General features: G+C 37.0%; 1 protein-coding gene across 1 annotated transcript in view; it reads right to left on the bottom strand.

Moving 5' to 3' along the window:
• Positions 1-2,417: 2,417 nt before the first annotated feature.
• LOC126977748 (intersectin-2) overlaps positions 2,418-22,654 on the bottom strand; it is a 46,962-nt gene continuing 26,725 nt past the window's right edge. The window contains exons 18-28 of the mRNA XM_050826416.1: positions 21,523-21,635; positions 18,604-18,667; positions 18,099-18,197; positions 17,455-17,517; positions 16,351-16,483; positions 15,032-15,194; positions 13,343-13,515; positions 11,297-11,432; positions 10,354-10,443; positions 6,170-6,278; positions 2,418-5,685 (exon numbers count right to left, since the gene is read on the bottom strand). Coding sequence (XP_050682373.1) covers positions 5,624-5,685; positions 6,170-6,278; positions 10,354-10,443; positions 11,297-11,432; positions 13,343-13,515; positions 15,032-15,194; positions 16,351-16,483; positions 17,455-17,517; positions 18,099-18,197; positions 18,604-18,667; positions 21,523-21,635 — 1,205 coding nt within the window. The 3' untranslated portion in view covers positions 2,418-5,623. The remainder of the gene's footprint in view (positions 5,686-6,169; positions 6,279-10,353; positions 10,444-11,296; positions 11,433-13,342; positions 13,516-15,031; positions 15,195-16,350; positions 16,484-17,454; positions 17,518-18,098; positions 18,198-18,603; positions 18,668-21,522; positions 21,636-22,654) is intronic.

Raw genomic sequence — 22,654 nt, 5'->3', positions numbered from 1 at the left:
TCTGCTTACTTTTTAACACAGTTATTGTTAGAGTTTTTTTATGGGAATGAGTGTAAGAGCAAATGGTTTACTAGGATTTTGGTTTTATGGATTACTGCAAACTATGATGGACAACGTAGCTGCTAAACAACCGAGCCTAGTCAATCGCTCTAGGCCAGGGGTGCTCAAGCTTCAACTGCTGGCGATCTACCTCAAAATTGTTAGACAACGATCGATCGGCTCTGAGAGGCTTCAAGTATGTGTGATGAAGGATTGTCGTCTAGGTAGTGTCACGATGACATAGATATTAGTTTTGCGCAAAATATGCATTTTTTTAGTCAAGGTAAGTGTAGGTCTGCTCTTAAATGTCAATGAAAAAACTCATAATTATTATTCAAAATTTCGAGTTTATTGGTTCTTACAAAACAAACGCGTTCTAAGCTTAACTAAATAGTGACTTTGGATGTTGAAGCGTGACACTGCATGTCCTGAGCATACTTTTCATAAGATGGTACGTAATTACCGATTTTAGTTTATTATACCGGATTTATTTCTCGAGATCGACTCAAAAAGCACTCGCGATCGACCGTTTGAGCACCCCTGCTATAGGCCATTGCTGCAGGACTACGTAAGTCACACACAGCACATCAGACGTTTATAAAATTAGAAGAGCTTCAATTGGAATGTCTACGACATCCACCGTACTCCTTGGACGTTACTACCAAAGAATAATATATTTTTTCGAAATTTGGATAACTTCTTGCAAGGGAAAAAATTCAACACCGATGGGGGAGTCCAAACTGCCTGCAAACATTTTATTGATTCCCGTCGGAATGGTTTTTTTTTAGTAAACGTATCCATGAACTATAAAATGGCAAAAGTGCATAGATTTTTATTATGATAATAAGGGACGAGACGATCAGCTGATGGTAATTGATACGCCCTGCCCATAACAATGCAGTGCCGCACAGGATTCTTGAAAAATCCAAAAATTCTGAACGGCACCACAATTGCGCTCGTCACCTTGAGACAGGATGTTAAGTCGCATTTGCTCAGTAATTTCACTAGATCGGCGCTTTCAGACCGAAACAGTAATGTTTACAGATTACTGCTTCACGGCAGAAATAAGCGTCGTTGTGGTACCCATAATCTAGCTGTCATCCTGCGCAAAAGAGCCTCCTACTAGTAAGTAAATGCAATAGTATATACTTTGATTAATTAAATATACTTACATATTATATATAAAAAAAGTCGACTCAATGTTCCAACCATACAAAACGCCAACTTCACACGGAAGGGCCTAATACATAGTCTGATCCCTCACAATATAGATTGAGGTCCTACTTACGGCTATAATCAAATTAATCCAAAAAGGTTAGTGGTTTGCTCCAGGGAATTTAAAGTGGACTATATTTATAAAAGGGGATACTCAGGTGAACTGAACAGGAATCATTGGAGTAAAGGGAAGAGCCGGTACTCACCTCTTCTGCAAGATCCAGGTTCTTCTATATTTGTGAGTGCTGGCAAACTACAATATATTTCGCGGGACACTTAACGAAGAAATCACTACAATCTCACGGCGGCAAATCTATAGGAATACTTAGGATTTCCTGGATTTATAATGAAATGTTGCAGTGCTCAACCTTCGCGTGAGATTCCTTGACGGAATGTGTGTTACGCCATTCGACCAAAGGCTCGCGGTTTATTCTTAACCTGTACTGGCTAACGGCCGTTTTCAATAACGTACTATCCATAGTTTTACTAGACGTAGACAAATCTATCCTTTTACGCTTGCTTACATTTCAATAACCTTTTGACAGATAGCATTGAACTATAACTATGAATAGATAAAATCTTGTCATTAAACGGTGACAGCAATGTATCCGTAAGTTAAACTAAGGATAGATACATTATTGAAAACGACCGTAAGTTGTTAGGGGTTAAGGAAAGGGATGTGTTTTAATTGACGCTTATGAAAGATTTTTTTATTATATACCACTTGAGTTTTGATGAGAAGTGGCACAGAAGCCAGTCGTCTAAGTATTCAGCAGAAATACTAGAACGATTCGATTTAAGAAAAAACAAGCAGATGTTTCATAAATACCTATCCTCAAGCGATATGACTACACTTCTGCATCAACCTTTAAAACTAAAAAAAAGGAATTATTGAAATATTTCAGCAACGTGAATTAATTAAAAAAAATAATCTTTTTATAATAACAAGAATATAGTTATAGATCAGTGACTTAAAACAGAGCCCGAAATGTAGATCATCGCTTCGGATATTTACTGACGACCTTTTAATCGGTGATTTATAGTACGTCATCGCTTTTTACTACAATCTTTAACTCCTCCGTGAAAGCACCTGTATGTAACAATTAGATTGTTACTTTCCATAAGGGGCTTAAAATTGAAAGGTATAAAATAAAACAACCATATTTTAAAGCCATATATTCAGAACTACTACAAATTCTATTTAAACACGAAACATTCTACATAAACAATTCATACAATAATATTATAAAGACTCTGAACATACGATAGTACATACCAATTTATAATATTAAAATTATCACTTCAAATTAAATTTTTGCAAATTCTTATAACACTACACAATGTAAGTAAATAATAGTTATTTATGCAACTGTTGTGTAATAAGGGGTATTAAAACACGAATGTGGGTTCATGTGATAATAGTATCACATGAGTGTTTTAATACCTTATTATCAACAGTTACATACAAGACTTTATCTACACAAGATTCTGAAACAGTTAGCTTAATTCTAACATTAAAAAAGCCAGTCCTAGTAACCATTACATCATCCGAACGAGTGTTGTAATGTTGTACTGAATTACATTACAACACTCGTTTGGATGATGTAATGCTTTTTGGACATTGTATGTTTTAATGTTGGCAATAAGCTAACTGTTTTAGAATCTTTAATAGAGGATTTTAAGCATGGGTGTAGAAAAAGGTATTTTATTAACATGTGAAGTATTTAATATTCTTTTATGAGAAATAGTGACGAAGTGCGAGTAATTCGTTACATTTTTATTTTATACTAGCCTTTACCCGCGACTTGTTCGCGTACAATATTTACTTTAGGCATTTTTTTATTTTTTAATATACTCACTTTGCAAATAATACACAATTAAACTGCTGTGGTTAATACATTTTTAAAAGCTACCAACTATAGAATTTTCAACCCCCTTTTCACCCCACACAGGTGTAAAATTTAAAAACGTTAGAACAAATATATATTTACTTCTTATCAAATGCCTAAATACAATGTTTCATGGTATTATCTTCGATAGTGACGAACTTTCATACAAACTTCCACCCGCCAAGCTTTTATTCGTGATAAAAGGTAGCCTATGTCCTTTTCCAAGCTCTTGTCTATCTCTGTACTAAAATTTATCAAAATCGGTTCAGTGGTTCAGGCGTGAAAGCGTAACAAACAAACTTACATTCACATTTATAATATTAGTTGGGATTTTATTAAAATTATAATAAAAATGCAACTATTACGATAAAACTTTAGATATATAATATCTAAATACACGCGTTTCAAATATTTTATTTATCGACGATACATTACTTATGTATACTTGTCTATAAATAATCATCCCAAAAATGCCAAATACAAGAATGAATCTCATAGTGGGCCAAGAGCTCAACAGAATTACGTCGCTGATGATAAGATTTGTAACAATGATTAAAACAATTTGTTATGTTTTTAAAGTGATAACCTCTGCGAATAATTACACAAATAATTTGAAATTATCAAACCGCGACCTCTCGCGTTCCGTGCGAGCGCTCTACTTCATCACAAATCTTCCACCAACCGTTCGGGTGACGCATCGTTGATAAATCTTGATATGTCTTTGTTCAACTCTCATCTTGTGGCTTCATCTACAGGATCTACTTTACAGTTGAAAATTTTTCTAAATAACCGAAATTACTAAGATTTGGTTGGTTGCTTGTTGGCTCACATTATTATTCTGTTTAATGTTAGCGAGAGTTATATAACTTGATATCTACCAGCGTAAGGTACAGTTACTCTAAGTACCTAGTATGTTCGAAAACATTTGAGAATAATCCTTACTTGTATAAATAGAGGCGTATTTGATTGATTAGGTCTTTCAGGATCTGACCGATAAACTGAACATTGAGATAACAATTGAGATAACAAGCGATAGAACAGCTAGTGTGTTATTAACCGATATAAAAAAAAGGAGGAGGTTCTCAATTCGACTATGCCTTTACAACAAGATCCCAGAAAATGTTCAAAACAAAAGTATTACGTTATTTAAAAGAATTGTTAAAAACGTTTGTGTGGCAAAGGTTACTATAACACAAATGACTTTCTTAATGATACCACAAATTGGGAATGGAGCGACCGCCCTCAGGCTATTAAATAATAAGTTTAATTGTACAATCTTACTTTGTAAACATATTTTTCGATGAAAAAAAAAGCCCGCTGAGGCATTCATTTTGGAATGGGTGGTAGTTTTTTTACTTTCAATAAGTGATGTCACATCCTATTTTGAATAGAAATATTTGAATTTGACTGTATTTTTTTTTGGGTTGTCAGTCAGTAACGAGTTACTGGTTCTAAGTATGAAGTATATTACTTCTATGTAACATGAATAACTCACAATGAACAGTATTTTAAAAGACAAAATTATTGTGTTTCCTTCAAATTACTACATATGCCAAAAAGAAAATACCACGGATTTATCTCGGCTAGACTCTAGTTAGATAGTTATGCATAATGACTTCTTTTTATTGCTCGTTAACATTCAAATATTTATTTTATAGTAAATATAGGTTTTCGATTTCTCTTTCCATCTAACGATATCTCTCAATAACATAGTTGTCGTTATATAGATGTAACAATTTTACAAGATTTTTTTACGAAGAAAGGGAGAAAATTTTACTGTCTATTGTTATTTTAACTTAAATTGGGCTTACATTTAGAGTAACGGTGGTGTTTCAAGGGGAGAAAAATTCATCAGCCGCGTTGGGCAGTTTTGGTAGGGGAAAATCTTATGGGTTCGCGTCACCGACATGCTCATCACTGGCGCACGCGATAAATAAATAATTATAAAAATAAATATACATAGTTAGTCACTTTTTAGATGGATGAAATATCGTGAGTTCGCGTCACCGACATGCACATGACTGACGCACGATAAATAAACAATTAATAAAATAAATATACATATTTATAGTTAGACACTATCTAGATGGGTGAAATCTCTTGAGTTCGCGTCACCGAAATCCTTACAGCAGTGTATCTGTAGCTATACAGCAGACATATTGTGTAACATTAGTGCTGTGTATATCTTATAAGTGAAATTGAATGGATTTAGTGAAAAGTTGTATATAATGTGCATCGCTGAAATAGTGCTTTTGTTTGATTAATATATTATTGGAAATAAGTTAATTAATGATTTAACTTACTATTACATTCTTTATCTGTGCGATTAACCGAAGTTAAATAGTTCCATTATCAACCGCTAGAGGCGCTGTGGTTAATACTAACTAGATAAGGTAATAAGTATAACATACTAAGACGCATTTATAAACACAGAAACAACTACACTATAACATATATACGTAACATAAAAATATATTAATTCAGTTCACCAGCTTCGTAACGTAGTTGCTGGGAAACAAACCGGTCATCCCGCGAAGTTCGCCTGCAAAAAATTATAATATGCACAAGTTCACGAAGCATCCTTACACAAACAATGAATCCAATCTCTAAACAGCCTACCAAAACGCTCTGAGAAAAAAAAGCGATTCACTCGATTGTATGAAACGTGCGGTTATTGATAGATTGACAGATGACGGCTATAATCTTGTAAAAAACGGCGATAGCCGAAATCCATACGTTTTACGGCCGTAACCAATATTCAGTCTCTTACTTGAGATACAAATCGTAACTATCGTTGACTCACCTTTTCCGTATACGCTGTCTGTCAAAAGTAGGATTTACGACAGAGATATTTTTTTATTTATTTATAGATAATGTCTAACCAGTGACTGGGACTTTATTATAAAAGTGTATACATTTACCCTTAAACTTAACAACTTCGTAATAATTCACACTGATTATATTTCCCTAACACGCCAATAAAAGTAATCTAATATATTTTCTCTGCTTAATATTAGTGTACATACCTTGCCACCAGGCTGGATCCTGACTCCGGTCCGTCACAGATATGATGTCGTCCTTTTCGAAGCTCAGCTCGTCCGCATTTTGCGCCGCGTACGGATACAGCGCTATCACCTGAACAACAAACATAGTTTAATAATAGAATTTATTCATTTATCATCATCATAATCAGCCGGAAGACGTCCACTGCTGGACAAAAACCTCCCCCAAAGATTTCCACGACGTTGGTTCCTGCGCTGCCCTCATCCAACGTATTCCGGCGATCTTGACCAGATCGTCGGTCCATCTTTAGACGACCTGTATAGCCGAGTGGTTAGCGATCCTACCTACTAAGCTAGAGGTCCCGGCTTCGAATCCCGGTAGGTGCAAGCAGATGTTTGTTTCCGAGTCATGGATGTTCAAATGTATTTATGTATGTTTATATGAATTTATGTATGTTTAAGTAAGTATATTGTATTAAATATATCATTGTCTTGTAACCCATAACACAGGCTATATATGCTTAACTTGGGGCAAGATAATTTGTGTAAAAAGTGTGTCTATATTATTATCTTGTGGGGGGGCCTACCAACACTGCGTCTTCCGGTACGATATATTTATTTATATATACATATTGTCGCGTAGCAACGCTACGACGTATATGACGACAGTTATCAAACTTCAAGACACTGATAGTTTTAACAGATCCGTCAGCAATACTCATAGCTTTAGCGGAAAAGTGTTTACTTTAGACGCTGTAGACCCGGGTTCGATACACCTACCAGTGTATGGAGTTTTTTTGGGTTTTGGAAAGTTAATGGAAATTTCTAGTAAGTTCAGGATCAAATCGAACAGAAAAAAAGGGATGGAAAATGTGTAAGCAGGATAAAAATAGTTAAAAGAATTTTCTAGTACAATTTAAATTTAAATATGGAATGGGAGAATCATTTTGAAAATAGAACGGATTCCGGGGTATATAAGCCGTACTAAGCGTGGCCTACGGCAGTTCTAGTTCTGATTCGAAAGTGTAAAGAAGAAGAAGAAGAAAAGAAGAAGTAGTGAAAAGTGGAAGTGTTCTAAGAAGAAGAAGACAGAAGAGAAGTAGTGTTCGGTGCGGTGTGACGCGTTGAAGGTACCGCCGCCCCCAAGAGGAACAGCGGCAGACCGTTCAAGGAAGTGCAAGTTCAGAAAAAGTGAACGCAAATAAAGACTCGTTCCTATAAGCAGAGTATTATTTCCAATCCCTGACCCACTACCGTGTCAATATAAATAAAATTGGAGTGTCTGTTTGTAATATTGAAATAACCGTTTATTACTACATGTATATGAATAATATATACGGTACATACACGAAAATAATTTTTTTAAATTTCTGTCTGCTTGTTTGTTCCGGCTATTTTTTTTTAAATCTTATAACTATATTTACAATACTATGACTACATAAAATTAAAACTATCATTACGTGGATGCGTACCTAAAATACTGGTAGCATTACCGCGTTGGATAGCAAGGCTGATCCGTTGACCGAGATAGCTGTCAGCGCTTGGGTTTCCAGTAGCCTTATTGAGGCACGAAGATAGTATTTTGAACATTCTCCGCGCCTCTGGACGACGGGCCAAGTGTAATAGTTTTATTTAATATAAATACGGGGTGGTCTTTGAGGGCGGTGATGGCCAAGTCAGAAACTACGAGACTTAGAGAAAAGTCGTGAAAGGAGTCATGCCCTCGATATATAAGACAACAATAACTGCATATTTAGTTTAGTGTCCTTGTATCATTGTAGTCCAATAAAAAAAACAAGTACCTGCAGAATTGGGCGGTGGGATCTAAGGCTATGAGCTAAGTAGTTCATTATACACGCAGCCGAATATCTATTGAGTAAAGTTGCTCACGAGTTACGTACAAATGAAAACCACTGCCACTTCAGTTTCGCAACCATCTGGCAACACACACTGGTTGAAAATCTTCGTCGTCAGAGACTATGGTATTTTTTGGGACGAGAAGTTTTTACGGAGCTTCCCGAATGCTGCCCATCCGAGTTGGATTAGACGAGTGACCTCTATTCCAAAATAGGACCTGCCATACTGGATTATTTTACCCAGGAAGACGTACCTACTCGTCAACAGTTTCCGGAGTATATCTCCCAACAACAGTTGGGATGGGACGGGATATAAGAGATGACATGAGCGGACATGACATCAAGGTATCACGTAAGAGATGACTCATCCATCACTCTAAACGAGATTATAATACATCTAACACACTTATGTTCGCCTGGTACAAATAATGTATTAAATAACAAGTATCACTTATGGGCCATGACATCAGGATGCAACGTAAGCGCTGACTCATCCGTTACTCTATAAGAGATTACAATACATCTACCACACTTATGATCGCCTGGTACAAATAATGTATAAAATCGGACATAACATCAGGATATAACGAAAGAGATGACTCATCCATCACTCTAAACGAGATTACAATACATCAACCACACTTATGTTCGCCTAGTACAAATAATGTACAAAATGACAGGTGTCAGTTGTGGGACACGAAGATAGGATATAACGTCAGAGATGACTCATCCATCACTCTCAAAGAGATTACAATACATGTACCTCAATTATGTTCGCCTAGTACAAATAATGTATAAAATGACAGGTGTCAGTTGTTGACATGACGTAATGATATAACGGAAGAGATGACTCATCCATCACTCTAAACGAGATTACAATACATCTACCTCTCTTATGTTCGCCTGGTACAAAGAATGTACAAAATGACAGATGTCAGTTGTGGGAGACATGACGTCAGGATATAACGAAAGAGATGAATCATCCATCCCTCTAAACGACATTACAATACATCTACCTCACTTATGTTCGCCTGGTACAAATAATGTATAAAATGACAGGTGTCAGTTGTGGGAGACATGACGTCAGGATATAACGAAAGAGATGACTTATCCGTCACTCTAAACGAGAACACAATACATCTACCACACTTATGTTCGCCTAGTACAAAGAATGTACAAAATAAAGACATGATGTCAGTCAGTCTTCTTATACAGAGATGGCTCATCCAACACTCTTACAGAGCTTACATTTTTTACATATTTGGTCTGAGAAACTGAACGCATCTTAAGTCGCGTGACAGCTATGGGAGACAGCAGACAGTTATATATAATACAGAAATTTTAAAATGTCAAACAACAGATGTTGTGATGTCGCAAGGAAATTTTGTTCGGATTATAGTCTGTGTTTTTCCTTCGTCGTTATGTTGGACTTAAAAGCTTAGCGCGCATTCAAAGTGATGTTTATAAATAGGGACTCTGACTTAACTCTCTAGATTAATCAGAGGTTGTTAAAGTTAAAGTTGTGTCCTTTACGCAGATTGTGGAAAGGTCGTTGTTTAAATAACGATACTGTAGTGTACTGACATCTAGTCTGATCTGAGTATGTGTTAACAATCATTGTCACTGTCGTGACATCGACAGTGACATTATCCGTGTGACGTCGAGTGCTATATAAGGAATGCATAGATAGACGGAAGGCCAGTAGTAAAATGAGTTTGTAAGAGTAGCCTCTTTTTGGCACTGAGGCAGTACAATGTCCTACTTCAAATGAGGTGTGGCGTACTGAAGCGAGGCGACACTTTTGAAGTTACGAGTACAAATATGACATTAGATGTTATTGCAGTCGGATTGAACGACATAGTAATGTTATTATGTAGGTAAATAAAAAAATATAACAAATATAATTTTAAGTATAGGTAAATATATAATAAAAAAATTATTTAATTAACTGTTATTTTAATCTATTACAAAAAATAAGATATTCATTTTAACAAAATTATATTTTTCGTTTATTATTGTGCATTTGTTTCAATTGTTTTGTAGCATGCCACTCGCTCCCTCACTTTCTCACACTATAGTGTTACAGACTGAGTACTGACTACTGAGTAGTTGAGTAGTGAGAGCGCGTCACGCGACTACCGCGACATAAAAGTAGTACAATTTTAAATTTCGAGCCGCTCTTACATTTTGACGTCATGTACGGGACAAATGTACCACCTCTTGTATGTCCTACTCAACACTAAAGGCCAATTCTAATCGGCTATCGGTTGCTAGCGGACGTCCCCGGGTGTAGTGGTACATAGTAAAGATTAGATGTTTCACTCGTGACCAAACATGGAACATTTAAGTTACCTTATCAATTACAGTATCTACGGGAACTGCGTCCATCTTGGATGACACGGGCGTGGTGCGCCCTGAGGTACGCCCCGAAGACTGAAGAATCTGCCGAATATAATTCACTTATAGAGATAATATATCTATACTTATAAATACCCATATACCTATTTTTTAATGACAGTAAGGGACGACACGCCCGGCCCATTACAATGCAGTACCGCTCAGGATTCTTTAAAAACCCAAAAATTCTGAGTAGCACTATGATTGTGCACGTCTCCTTGAGACATAAGATAATAAATCTCATTTGCCCAGTAATTTCACTAGGTACGGCGCCCTTCACACCGAAACACAATAATGCTTACATATTACTGCATCTCGGCAGAAGAGGGTGTGCAGTACCCTGGACAGCTGGAGCGTGGTGCTGTGTTCAGCGCGGAATCCAAACTGTTCTTCCCTAAGCTCTATAAAGGGTCTTAGGAGTGACAGCAGGAGAGATTCGAATATCTTAGAAATTTTCAATTTCCATACAAACTTCTATACCAATTCCAATATTCAGTCTATCTCTTACTTGAGATAAAAAAATCGTAACTATTGTTGACTTTTCTGTTTCAATAAACCTTTCAACGGTAACTCACCTTATCCGTACACGCTGTCTGTCAATGGGACGACGTATAAGCTTACCAGCGATATAAAGTTTGTATGGAAATTGCAATTCACGCGTACAATATAAGGCGATAAAAATGACTTATAATATACCCAATATTGGGACAGCTTCAGATTATTGACAGCTAATTACTGACCTTAGAAGGTAGTAATGTATCTCTATCTGTAGATAGTATATTGGAAACGGCCGTTAGTAAAACAGTGTAAATCTTGTCTGAATAGTGGGAGGCCTCTAAGAGAATCCATCTAGATGTATAAATAATCTTTATATAGTAGGTTTTTTTCCAATAATTACCTTTACGTAGCTAGCGGGAAACCAGCCGCTCTGTCTGTTGCGACCCTTAGCTTGCAGCTCTCCCTCCCACCAGCCGCTATCAGCCTTCTTGCGGACGATCAGCAACTGGCCCTTCATCAGCGACAGCTGTTCGGAACTGGAACACCGACGATTTTAAAACGGTGTTTCAACAAAATTAAATAGTTACAGATGAAGGATTAAAGACCCTTCATTTAGACGAATTGGCGAAGAGGCGGTTATAATATTTTTGAATTTAAGTGGACTGTATTTAGAAGGAGTCTTGGTAATTCGCATATACTATCATGACATGACTTACCTCTATAGCTTTAAGATAGAAAGAGACCTGCTATTCTGGCTCAATGCTATCTCCTCTAAGCTATACAATAAGATTCATGAGAAGACTTTTATCTACACACTATGGAATTTCGAGGTAAAAAAGAAAACCACCGCCTATCTTAAACAATTATCATATTCAGTAACGGAAAGTCTACTGTAACCTACTCACTAAGTATTAAACGCACACACACACACACACACGCACGCATACATACATACATACACACACACACTCACACATACACACAAACAGACACATTTTATTTTTATTTATTATTAATTATTTCATTGTCATTGTCATTTGTCGAGGAATCACTGACCCCGAAGATACAGTTTTAACTAGTTTCGGGGTCAGAGGTCCACCCATTTTAATATCAGTGCAAAACCCTTTTTCCAATGTTATTATTATTACAATTAACGATAAAAAGATGTTAATAATTAGTATTATACAATACATACTGTACATTTAGTAAATTAAGTTACGTGCAGTGAGTGTAAGAAGAAGATGAATTAAAGTATTATTATTAATGATGACGAAACAGTGTTAATCACAAGAGTTGCACCAATCATTGTCACTCACTGGTGGTTCAATTGACTTAATAATTAAGTAGGTATTAAAGAGGAAAATAGCTGGTTCGACACAATGCGTGTGTGCAACAATTATTAGCGTGCTCGATTCGATATTCATTCGTGATGATCCTTAAACGATTACTGGTAGGCATGTCGAAGGACGCGGGGATAGGTGGGGGAAGCGGGAGGATAAAGAGGTGTGATCGCATCTATACTAATCTATATGAAAGAGATTCTCATCCTCATCAATTTGTCCTTTTGTTTAAGCGTTCCAGAACTTGCTAAAGGAAAATTTTGTTGAAGCAAAAATTTAATTTGTTAAATATGATTGACAGGCCCTATGAGTACAGCGCCATCTATGAGCCATAGTTTGATTCACTTAACGAATACTATATAAGTGTATAGTTTAAGAATATAATATAAAACTTATTGGATTTCTATACAAACAGACAAATACAAAATATTTTATCACAAACTCTTAATTGGAATGAGGAACTCATTATTATTTATGCCTCGTATCTAGCACAAATAATTGCAAAACAATATTACCACAACCTAGTGACGGCGTAGACATGACATACAAGGTAGCAACTTTGAAATATTCATCAAAATAAGTTAATATAAAAAATAAGCCACAACCTCAGAGTTGAACAAAGCATACAAGATTTTATGATGATACGTCACTCTAACGGTTAGCTCAGTTGGAAGAGCACTCGAACGGAACACGAGAGTTCGTGTCATTAAAATCCCAGCAGTTAGGGTTATCACTTTAAATATATAACAAATTGTTAAGGAAATATCACTACATAATTTGCGCGTCAGGACTGATCACTGTCATTTATCTATGTTTCGCTTCCAAAACGAATTATAACATTCCTATAAGGTTGACACTATCTGGTGGTGGTATACTTGGCAAATGCCATCTCATTCTTCTTTCAGATGGTGATAGAGACTTGCTTGTTAAGAGAAAGAAAGATAGATGGAGAAAGGAATAGGGGGGATAAAAAGAGAAGGAAGAATCATCAAAATTCATATACATACAATGAACAACACCGTTTGTGCGTTTCAGAGAGAGTGCACTGCCATCCATGTTTCGTCTCCAAAACTAATTATTAAAAGTCATAATTAAATTGATATTACCTGGTCGCGGTGTAGTTGGCAAGTGCTTGGGCCACCTCGTGTTTCTTCCGGCCAGTGACGGAATCCCGACCGGAGTCGCGACGGGCGACTGACGTCGGCCGAGTTGTATTACCACCGCTCACACCAGCTTCTGTGATGGACGCGACCTCGGACGATATTGGAGTGGAGGACTTCTGCTCTTGAAGCTGACAAATAAGTAAAAAATACACCATCACTTGTGAGGCATAATCGTGACTTGAGGAAGTGTTATTATACAGCGGAACTAATTGAAAAAAAAACATCATTTGAAATATATATCGGCTCAAATACATGTTATAAAAACGAGAATAATTGAATTTAATATTTTTACTATGAATTTAATTCATAAATCATCATTACATTGTGATGTGAAATTGTTGCTAATAAGAACACATAACCGACGAGTGTCGAGGAATTCGTGCTCGAGCTGTCATACGGTACGGACCTGTTTAGGCTTTCATAACATTATTCTCATTAAGACCTATTGTCACTTACATGATAAAATAAATATTTTAACAATTAAAGTAGGTACTTACAAACAATGATTTTGGTAGGTACAGAATGCAATACAATGTTAGGCAAATAGATAAGACATAAAACAACCTACATATGTTATTGAAACATTTCATAATTATTGAGTATAACCTTTGAAGGCTCGCTTTAAAAGAAGTCAATGTTTTGGCATTTCTTATTTCTGAGGGCAGGTTGTTATATAACTGAACCCCCTCAAAGGTTTTTGTCTGTTTTCCATAATTACATCTCACCATTGGCAGCTCAATATGGCTAGATCTTCGTATAACAATTCTGGTTAAATTCTTTTTTTTTTTAAAAGTCGAACTCTTTGGGAAGTCGTTACGGTGCCCGTAGAATATACGAAGGTGATCAAATACTTGTGTAGTCTTATATTGATCATCCAATTTTCAAATCAAAAATATTTCATTTCATAGGTAGATTGTATTACACTTGAAATATGTAATCATAATTGTCTAAACGTCTTCGCTATTGAAATTTGGGTGTTACTTAATTGCAATGGCTTCATGTACCAGTCTTGGGAGAAATCTATTATCGTTTGACAAAACTTTTTTTAATCCTATAAATAGTGTTTTATTTAAATGTGCAACACTCGCTTAAATCAAAGATAATACTAGTTGTGATTTATACTGTTTTTTACGGGAATAATATTTTTATTAAGAAATAAAATCGACCAGCCACCCCAACCAGCATTCGATTGGAAATTAACACTGTTGGCAAACTTTCTAGTTTTTGAAATGATAACTTCTTATGGAAGGGTAGGCTGCTTCGTAACGTAACGCGTTACGGCGCCAGTCTGTCTGGCTTCCCACTCTCTCACACACACGGCAAAGTAAGGCGGGCTCCTGCTCTCTCACTCTAACCAATTGTTACTTTTATAGGATCAAATAATGATACTAATAATGTACATAAACAACTTCCTAATGTACATATTCAAGAATTGTAACTAAGAATAAAATATATTTCATTATCAATAATAGATTTATTAATAAATAAGAATTGCTTACATCAACATATTAATATACATAAAAAAGCTTTTCTCAAGTTAAACAATTTCTATATTAAATAGTTCAATTCATATTAGTTTAATTTATCGCTTCTGTCGGGCGTATCGAGGCTCACAATTTTTTTTAATCTCACCTGTTGATTGTCTTGAATGATCTGCTCGGGGCCCGGTTGGGGCTCAAGTTGTGGTTGGGGCTCCGCGGGCGCTACTTCGGGCTCCCGGGCCTCCGGTATCGCTGACATAGCTTCGCCGGTCGTCGTATCTTTCGTCACGTAATTCGACGGGAAGATACCCGTTCTTTAATAATAATAATATCTTTAATTCTCTTTCTTTCTCGAAAGCTTAAAATATACAGGAGATACAAAGTTTTGGTTGTGTACCGCTGGTGCCTGTGGTAGGTAATAAAATCCCTGTATTACTGGTCACCAGGATTCTACTTTCACGCAGTGACTAAAAAGCTCTAAAATCAAAATAAATAATTATGTATAAGAGGTACTTTATTTTTATCAATAGCATAGAGGTAAATGTGTGTGTATGCATGGAAGGGAGAGGGTGTGTGTGTCTTAGAGGTAGAGGGTGTGTGTGTGTGTGAGAGAGAAGGAGTGTGTGTATGTGTTTGAGAGAGGGAGTGGGTGTGTGTGTGTGTGTGTGTAAAGCGTTTGGGAAGCTTTGAGGGTGTGTGTGTGTAAAGTGTGTGTGTGGTTTTGAAGTTGCGTATGTTTGCGTCTGTGTGTGTGTTTGTGAGTCAGGGTACTTGTGTATGTGTGTGAGAGAGAGGGTGTGTGTGCAACCATGCGAGCGGGAGGGTGTTATCGGTTCATGGGCGTGCTAACCATCCAAGACCTCCAGAAGTCCCTCTGTGTGACAGTAGTCTTGCAAAAGAGTCAGTCGTGTGTAATTGTTAGACATTTGTACATGTTTAGACCATACAGACGTAAGACTTTATGGAGTTTATTATAAAGGTATGGTCCCAGAAAAAATTCTGTTGAAAATCACTTAGTATATATAGCATTAATTACTTATAACCATCTGTTGCCTTCAGTAAGGCAGGACTCATTTAACTACTGATCAGGCTAGTTCTAGTTACCAGTAATTATTAGTCTATAACCATTACTATTATAACCAATACATAGTGGAGATCCCTAGAAGAACCAAAGTCATCGACATAGTCAAGATGTTTGCAAAAATGAAGTGGCATTGCGCAGGGCACATAGATCGCCGGTGGGGCAGTAAATTTCTCGAATGGCGACCACGTACCGGAAGACGCAGTGTTGGTAGGCCCCACAAGATTGACAGACTGACGATCTGGCCAAGATCGCTAGAAAAAAATGGATAAGGATGGCGCAGGACCGATCCTCATGGAGATTTTAAGGAAATTATATAATTTTAATTTATTTTTATTTTATACAAAAAACTTATTAAATCGCTCGCTGTTTTCAAACACTTGACTTACCTGACTCCAATCCTGCCGGTCCACCAGTCACCATCGCGCCGGATTATTTCAATCCTCTCGCCAGCTTCGAAGGTCAGGTCCCCAGGCTCCGTAGACACGTAAGGGTATGCAGCGATGTAGAAATCACCGCCTTCTGACAATTTAAAAAAAAACAGAGTTACAAATTAAAAATCGATTGTTGTGAAAAGAAAATGACGTGAGTGAAATTTTAAGATGCGCGCGCATCACTGTAACACAAAAGTAACAGGGTGAAGTTGGTTCCTAAAATTTTCTGACGTTTGCAACATTTTTGCAAGCAAAGCCATCTTTGCAAGTTTTTTACAATATTGTTCAGTGCCGCCTATATTTTCTTTCAATACCAGAGGAATCACAGGAGCGTTGCCAGCTTTTTAGAAAGGCATACGCGCTTTCCTTGAAGGAACCCATGTCGTATCGTCCCGGAAACACCGCACAAGGAAGCTCATTCCACAGCTTTGAAGTACGTTCCTTGAAAGCCGCACCGTGGAGCACAGCACGTTTTCATAAATCTTTGTAATTTTGAAGTGAAACTTGTTTGCGCGCATGAGGGTAAAACTTTTACGGATGAAATAAAATTAATAATAATATTAGCGAAAATGTGGGACGTTTCTGCCCAAGAAGAGGGAGAGAGCTATTGAGACCGATTGAGAGAGAGAGTGAGAAAGGGCGAACGTAGCATGAAGCAAATAGTCATGGAGGGAGAGGGGGGAGACCGAATAAGAGAGAAAGGGACAGCGAGAAAAAAAAAACAAAATACACTCTATTTTTTATGAAAATAAAGTTCAGCTGATGGTAATTGATACGCCCTGCCCATTACAATGTAGTTCTTCGTTCATTACCGCTCAGGAATCTTCAACAATCCAAAAACTCTGAGCGGCACTACAACTGCACTCGTCACCTTGAGACATAAGATGTTGCGTCTCAATTTCCAATTAATTTCACTAGCTACGGCACCTTTCACACCGAAACACAATAATGTTTACACATTACTACTTCACGGCAGAAATAGGCGCCGTTGTGGTACCTATAACCTAGCCGGCATCCTGTGCAAAGGAGCCTCCCACTGGTGACTTTGAGATAACTCACCAACATTGGGCATGCCCCCGCCCAGATCATTCGTCACTTCCGGCTCGGGGACCTCTGCAATACCTGAAAAAATTTACAAATTTGTGTAGTTCACACCACATAGTTCCGAATATGTTAAGAAACTATTGGTAAAAAAATGGATGCCGAGTTTTAATTTAAAATGTAAAGTACTTAAAATAATAACATAGGCGTGTTAAATTATATTTTTCTTGTGCGTTTACCTAACACATATTTATAGTGTGTGTATATTTACATTACTGATATAGGTGTAAGTATATTTTACATTAAAAAAAAATATTGGAGTAGACGTCACTTTGCGGGAATCCATAATTATCCAAATTATTTGAGTTTTCTTTAGTGTTAATTCCGCCAATATTTGTCTTTAAACAATTCGACACGGGTTTCGAAATCAACGAGACTCAATTCGACTTCAGTCTCGTGCCAGATTTTGGCGAGTCAACACGCCCTGAGGATGCCTCGTGTAGAGGCGAATTGTTTAAAAACAAATATTGACGGAATTAACACTAAAGAAAACTCGAATAATTTGAATTTATTACATTTCCGATATAGGTGTAAGTAGTGCATTTCTGTTATATGTAATTATGTGTTGTGTTAAAGTGCTTAATAAATAAACGACTGCCCACCTTCTAACTGCGTCTTCATCTCCATCTCGACATGGTCAGGGAAGGCAACGGCCGCGGTCAGATCCTCGACGTACGACTCCGGGAACCAGCCGGACTCACCTTAGAACAGGACAAACATACATACACCTGATAACAGTAATGAAATTGATTTATTTATTTTATGGAAAAGGAGGACAAATGAGCGTACTGATCACCTGTGGTTAAGGGATCACCGCCACCTATGTTCTCTTGCAACACTTGCGGAATCACAGGAGCGTTGCCGGCCTTTAAGGAAGGTGTACCCATGTCGTATCGTCCTTGAAACACCGCACAAGGAAGATCATTTCACAGCTTTGTAGTACGTGGAAGAAAGCTCCTTGATAACCGCACTGTGGTGGACCGCCACACATCCAGATGGTGGGGATGATATTAAATAAAAATAATTTGTGGCGTGTCGTGCGAAGGTGTAATTCGGCGGCAGGCATCAGGTCAAATAAATAAGTTAAAACATTATAGTTTTAATTACCTCTTGCGGAACCCCATTTCCAGCCTGGTTCTGCGTCCCCTCTCGGCGCTGAGGCCTCAAACACCTGGAAAACCGTAATAAAATGTACAAAAAGAATTAACTTAATGGTACGCCGCTATGACAATGTAGTAAACAATCATGTTACATATTCATAATTCATTTTTTTTATGAAAATAAGGGACAAGACAAGCAGGACGTTCAGCTGATGGTAATTGATACGCCCTGCCCATTACAATGCAGTGCCGCACAGGATTCTTGAAACCCCAAAAATTCTGAGCGGCACTGCAACTGCGCTCGTCACTCGTCGTTGAGACAAGATAATGAGTCTCATTTGCCCAGTAATTTCACTAGCTACGACGCCCTTCAGACCGAAAGACAGTAATGCTTACACATTACTGCTTCACGGCAGAAATGGGCGCCGTTGTGGTACCCATAATCTAGCCGGCATACTGTGCAAAGGAGCCTCCCACTGGTGGTGGTTTAATATCGAGTATTTTTATTCACAACTAGCTGACCCGACAAAAGTTGTTCTGAATATAATAAATAAAATAATGTTTTTCAAGTTGTTAGCAGAAGTAAATAAAGTTCTCGCACGTAGCGGTTAATCTACCAACTATTAGCGAAAATTTAGTTTATTTTTTATCTCCTGAGTCTCGAAAGACTCCAAAATTAGCCAAATCGGTCCAGCCGTTCTCGAGTTTTAGCGAGACTAACGAACAGCAATTCATTTTTATATATATAAATAGATAGGATATAAGATCACTTATTAAACAAATGATTTGAGTTTTCTTTAGTGTTAATTCCGCCAATATTTGTCCCTATTCCCAATTCGACACGTGCTCCGCTCTCTGCCAGAGTCTCGTGCCAGATATTGGCGACTCAACATGTCCTGAGGATTCCTCGTGTGGAAGCGGAGCACGTGTCAAGTTGTTTAAGGACAAATAATATTGTCGGAAATAACACTAAAGAAAACTCAAATCATTTGGATAGTCAAGTATTTCCGCAAAGTAACACCTACTTCAATAAAAATTCACTTATAAAACGTCAAAAGCTACCCATTAGAAATAGTGCCTCAGACCTGAGAAGAACGGGCGCAAAAAACTCAGCGTTTTTTTTTTAAATAAAAATATGCATTAAAATGTAATACCGTAGAATAAACATTTATAATTAAAGAGCCTGAGGGTGTCCTCTTCATTCTCAGTCTGTGGTAACATTAAGAAAATCATTTATGTTATAATAACCTTTCCCACACAAACTTTTTTTAACACTTCTTACAAATTCTGGGGTCATATTGTAACACAATATACATCGCCCAATAAAAGACCTACTAACTCGACTTAACTGAGTAGTAGGCATAACAAGTTTATGTTTGTTCCTCGTGTTAACATTATGAATGTCGCAGTATCTAGTAAAATCCCTAATGTGCCTATTTACATACATAACATTATCAAGAATATATTAAGAAGCAACAGCCAAAATGTTTATTTCTTTAAATTTTTCTCTTAATGATTATTTAGGACATATAAATCGCGCGAATAGCCCTCTTCTGCAGCACAAAGATGGTATTAATATCGGCTGCACTGCAATGATAAGGAAATAAAATAAACATTGTTTTCACCTCTCCAGCAGGAAAAGAGCGCTATTGCTACGTGAAAACTCGCGTGAAGCAAAGTGATTTAAATTTCGAACCCCACGTGACCATACATCTGGGAATTACTCCGCGTTTAAAAAATAAACAATGCGATCCGGTGCGTTCCGAAACTCATAGCCTAGCCTATTATCTCATTGTCACAAAAATTTATATTTTACTCATCGAAATTAAGATTTATAAATTTTGCTTTTTAAAGACTTAATATTTAAAATAAATACTAGTAATGATATTTATAATAAACATTGTTAAATATTATCTTAATTGTTTCTCTTACAATAAACTATAATACTTTTCTCGCTAGTCGAGGTGAAAAGTTGTATGTTTCATGTACACGAGAGCAATTTTTTTTGTCTTCTGCCTTTAAATCACTCACTACCTCAGTAGTCTATATTAGAATCACTCGTTCAAAGCCAGCACTTGCAGCAAAAAATAACTTTGCTCACTTGTTGAACAAATAACTATTAATTACTATAACAGCACATTACATTCATATTTTTATTCTGTTCGTGTGAGTTAGTTGGCACTACAGCAGTGCCAACATTGGCGGGCATAAACACAGCAAGTTGTCATGCACTATTTAAGCTAGAGTACTAAGTTAAGTATTCATTACTTATGGTCAATTCTAAGTGGAATCTGTGCCCAAATACAGTGATTAAAAGTGTTGTGTGATTTAAATAAACACAGTTTAAGTTGTACTGCGACAAGTAATACCAGTGGGAGGCTCCATAGCATAGGATGCCGGCTAGATTATGGGCACCACAGCGGCGCCTATTTCTGCCGTGAACCAGTAATGTATAAACATTATTGTGTTTCTTACTAAAGGGCGCCGCAGCTAGTGAAATTACTGGGCAAATGAGACTTAACATCTTATGTCTCAAGGTGACGAGCGCAATTATAGTGCCGCTCAAAATCTTTCATAAATCCTGAGCGGCACTGCATTGTAATGGGCAGGACGTATTAATTACCATCAACTGAACTGCTCGTCTCGTCCCTAATTTTCATAAAAAAAACACAGGTTTTAAGCCGTCTGAATAATTCACCAGCGACCATTTTAGGGTTCCTATCTCAAAAGTAAAACACGGAACCCTTATAAGATCACCTTGTTGTCAAGAATCCTGTGCGGCACTGCATTGTTATAGGCAAGGCGTACAAATCACCATCAGCTGAACTACCTTCTTGTCTCGCCATAAATTAAAAAAAACAGCGCCATCTAGTTGTTTTTATTTGTACTAATTGGTTGACACGAGCAGGATTTGTGTACCACTTACCAGGTCTCCAGGTTGAAGGCTCAGTTCGTCAGCGGTACGTGCTGTGAACTCGTAAACACATCGCCAACGAGCGGCCGATGTGGAAACAGCAGACGTGGAGACCGGTTCTGCGGCTAACAAACAGAGAGACATAAATTAGCCATACATACCTACTAATATAAGTTAAGCTTATACTCCGGAGCTACTGAACCGATTTTGATGAAATTCGTTACAGCGATAGAAAAGAGCTTGGAAAAAAACATAAGCTACAGTGTATTCTGGAAAAGTCCATGGTTTGTAAAAAATTGAAATTCACGTCAATGAGTTATACCTATACAAAGAGCAGGTTTAGTTGGCCATAGCAATCTTACTCGAAATAACATTCATATAATATGTTGGGAACGGGAGCGAAAACGGGAACCTGAACTGGAATAGGACATGAGATGGTATTCAATTCAAAATTTTCCTATTATTTATAAAAACCCTTTATTTACGCGTACGAAGTCGCGGGCATCAGCTAGTATAAAAAATAAAAGGACTAGGTAGGTACTTCAGTCATTAATTGCGTACCAAAAATCCGCACGTTAAGACATTTTTCATTTTTGACATGGCTGTGTGGTGTACATGCCTTTGCCTTTATCGTCCCATCGCTGAATGTCAATAGTATGCTCAGCAATTGTCATTTCTTGGCGCGAAACAAAGTTGCGGAATTGCACTCTCTCCTTAGTGATACATAGTGAATTATAAGCAAGAGTCTTCTTGGGCGGATTTTTTTTTATTGCTCGCGCTATTTTACTATTGTAGAAAAAACAATATTGTAATAAAGAAGGTATTAAATACAACCAACGAAAATAATATAATACCGCATAATTTAGTTAAATAATAAAAAAAAATACCATTAAATTATTTTTATAAAATTGGATAGAATGTTTTTATTTTATAACTTGTATATTGAAATTTATTTAATTCTCGTCCATTGGCTGTGGTTCAGTAGACATATTTGTTAATTATTTATGAGCTAATGTCAGGGTGTCGGTATGCGCGCGCATCGTATAAATTTTCCCTTACCCGCCAAAAAAGTATAACTAAAAACAGTAAAAACTTAAAAACACTCGTTACTTCAGTTATTTATTGTGTAGCAAAAATCGAACCC

The sequence above is a fragment of the Leptidea sinapis genome, chromosome 2 (genome assembly GCF_905404315.1).
Source record: "Leptidea sinapis chromosome 2, ilLepSina1.1, whole genome shotgun sequence".
In the NCBI taxonomy this organism is placed as follows: domain Eukaryota; kingdom Metazoa; phylum Arthropoda; class Insecta; order Lepidoptera; family Pieridae; genus Leptidea; species Leptidea sinapis.
This window is presented reverse-complemented; position numbering and strand designations above follow the sequence as displayed.